Source organism: Amblyomma mixtum, chromosome 3 (genome assembly GCF_055824585.1).
Source record: "Amblyomma mixtum isolate Tamu chromosome 3, ASM5582458v1, whole genome shotgun sequence".
Lineage (NCBI taxonomy): Eukaryota > Metazoa > Arthropoda > Arachnida > Ixodida > Ixodidae > Amblyomma > Amblyomma mixtum.
Window position 1 is genome coordinate 329,791,369 of NC_143014.1, and position 3,108 is coordinate 329,794,476.

Here is a 3,108-nt window from a genome sequence, read left to right on the forward strand (position 1 = left end):
ACACGCCGAGCAATAAGCCCGCGCTGAAAGGCAAGCATAGCGTAGGCGAAAGAAGGCCACCGCCGCTACAACTACCCGCGGATGATTTTCAAGTGGTTATCAGACTTCAAGGAGGCTTCAATGCCAAAGCCTGGAGCGCCGCTGAAGTCTCTGACAGCATCCAACAAAGTGTACAGCTCCAAGGTAGGGCAGACAAAGATATTATCTGCATAATGGCCGAGCAGAACGTAATCATCGCCAGCACGCCGATGGAGGAGTACGCGGTTGTTTACTGCAGACTCCGAGAAGTTAAATTAGGCACCGAAACCTACCCCGCAATCACTTATGTCACCGCACGGGACAACTCGGCGAAAGGAGTAATCCACGCCATACCCTCGTATGACAGCCCGGAAGACATAGAAAGAAGTCTAGCCCGCAATACATCCAAAGTACTTCAAGCTAGACGACTCGGACCAGCGCCTCGTCTATTTTTACAATGCCTGCCGAGTAGGGCCGATCCGACCGTCCAAAACCGTCTCCAGTCCTCCTTTCCTACTCTCCTCCGTCGGCTAGCCTTCGCGCCTGCTATGCGTGTGTGGGGGAGAGTACCATCTGGGTGGCGCCAGACGACGGAAAGCGGATGAAAACAATTTTCTAAACGTTCTCTCTTTCTTCGTGAGGCGGCGCTCTGCATCTCGCATGATCATCACGCTGCTGTCAGGTATGGACACGTCATTGAGCGCATTGTTCATGGCGCTGCTGACCGCGGCGCTGGTCATCGTGGAGCTGTTGCAGGCGCTGGTTTTAGAAGTAGTCACAGAGAGTTCTGCGCAGCGGCGTTGGCATTGCAAAGAATGGCTGTTGCGGCTTGTTCTAATCATGTAGGTCTTTTAACTAAGCTACCGATTGTTTTGAGAAGCGAAAAATGAACTTCATTCGCAAATACACGGCATAGCAGCTGTTGCCAAAGCATGTCGGAGGTTCTGGCTGGTCCTTACTACAACCAAGCGTTAATAAAACGATGCAAAACTAAAAAAAAGAGCGCCTGAAGAAAAGGACACAGATAAAACGGAAAGTAAGTCCGCTTCAGCACGTGTTCAGGGGCAGTCATCGCAAGGGCCGAACCACAAGGCAGCGTTTCTTCGGCGCCGCGTCAGCGTCTCTTCTACCGGCGTCGTTCGGCGCCGCAAAATAGGGCGACCAAACAAATGAGGGCTTACGAACTGGCGTCTCAACACGGGCGTTAGATGTGTTTTGATTGTTGTTGAGCTCCACTAGCGCACGAGATGCTTCGTCCTCCTCGCGCGTACAAAAGTAGTTGCGCTACAATGCAAACTTCTTACGACTGTAAATACCTGCAAATACAAGCAAATAAACTCCAATTCTATAAATGTAAACGGCTATAAATATAAAGAGTTGTACCGTATACAGCCGCAGATAGATGCAAATTATTGTATATACTATTACACTGAATTGTTGAAAATATAAATGAATTAGTGCACGTAAACGTCCCCATTTTTTGTACCGTCTGTGCAGCGAAGTTCCTCAGCTCCACATAAACGAAGATAAAATATCTCCCATTCTTCACGCAAAACAGAAAGCAGCACCTCTACACCATATAATTAAACGGTGCCATTTTAGTGCTGCTGCGAGGACACCTCGTCATCGTCGCGGACCACACCATTTACCCGCGCGAAACAATTTTGGTTAACAATGCTGCCACGAAACGAACGAACCCTAAAACTTTATACACCCTACTCGTCTGCCAAGGAAGAGCAAGAGCAACAAACACCTCAAACAGCGCGTCAAGTATGCCAGCTGCCATCCTCAAGTGATAAGCGGAGCGAACGCCGCAGCCCACCTCTGCAAACGGCGAGCAAATCTGCCGCTCCCTCCAGCCGATTGTCGTTGGAAGAAGCGCCGCCCCGCGGTTGAAGCGAGAGCTACACAAGAAGGGGTAGGAAGCAAGAATCTGACAGGCGCCAGGAGTAGGAGTAGGACAGCTCTATCACCACCGCGCGCCCATACGCAAGCATGACGCAAGCAGTGCTACCATCTGGCTAGCGCCGCAGCGCGGCAACTAACGGAAGTGAGGTGTACCGATGGCTCCCACTGCGAAGCGGGCGATGCGGCTGGCATTGTAAAAATAGAGGAGGCGCTTCTCGGACAAACGTCGACGGTACTCATCGTCTTCGAAGAGAAGTCTGTACCCTATTACGTAAACTACCGCCACACAACGTACAGATGCCTGCTTAACAAGAGGAAGATAGAAGTCTGCGAAAGCTGTTACAGAGTGGGACACAGGGCAGATATTTGCCCCACGCCAGATGATAAACGCTGCCCCAAATGTGGCATACTAGCACCAGAAGAGAACCACGAGTGTAGTCTCCGATGCGCCATATGCGGAGGAGACACGCGTCCGGCTCGAAGCAATGCCGCCACCGTTTCCAAGCCCCGCTGAACGCAACCCGCAAACAACTAACTGCAAACAAGGAATATACTCCACAATCGGCACTAAGCACAGGCCTCGGGAGACAGAGACGGTCTAAACAAAGACCCTCTACCGCAACGCAGGGGCACCCAGACAAGAAAACTTCCCGTAGCCGCAGTGCCAGCGCACCAGGAAGCCACGCCAGTGCACGGGGCCGCAGCTATAGTGGCGGTGGAGATCGATGACCGAACAAGCAGCGGACCGGACGAGAGGGCAGTCACCCTACCAGCAGCGGAAGGAACCAGGAATCCTCCAGAGGCACAACATCCAACAAGGTGAGCAGGGCATCAGTGCTACGTCCCACTGCTTCACCAAACTAGGACAGTGAAAACCAAAAACTACGCGCAGAAATCGCATAGCTTAGGCAGGTACTGGAATGGCAAAATGCAGAAATTGAGGGACTCTAACCTAAACAACGACCATTTCCAAACCCGAACCCGGCGCGTGCTAGCATCGCAACAGAAACAGAGCAGATGGAAGTGCAGAGGGTAGCACTCAAACGTAAAGCAGTTGCACTGGCTGAAGCACACCAAAATACGACCGCTGCCCCCCCCCCCCCCCCTTAGGCACAGAACCTGCCCCTTCCGTTCCACACCAGGACCAAGCGAGGGTGCAGGAGATGATACAGAGTATGATGA

At 52.1% G+C, this 3,108-nt stretch overlaps 1 protein-coding gene across 1 annotated transcript; it reads left to right on the forward strand.

Moving 5' to 3' along the window:
• The first annotated feature begins 212 nt into the window (after window positions 1–212).
• On the forward strand, window positions 213–2,440 carry LOC149355924 (uncharacterized). The gene is made up of 2 exons (XM_089576220.1): window positions 213–405; window positions 2,100–2,440. Exons 1-2 carry the CDS (start codon window positions 213–215, stop codon window positions 2,438–2,440), a joined length of 534 nt encoding a protein of 177 aa, XP_089432346.1.
• Window positions 2,441–3,108: the final 668 nt, after the last annotated feature.

Excerpts from the sequence above, each read along its gene's own strand:
- LOC149355924 (XM_089576220.1), top strand. The coding sequence starts at position 213 with ATGGCCGAGCAGAACGTAATCATCGCCAGCACGCCGATGGAGGAGTAC. Across the intron at positions 406-2,099 it reads CCCGGAAGACATAGAAAGAA|CGGGCGATGCGGCTGGCATT; the intron begins GTCTAGCCCGCA and ends CCCACTGCGAAG.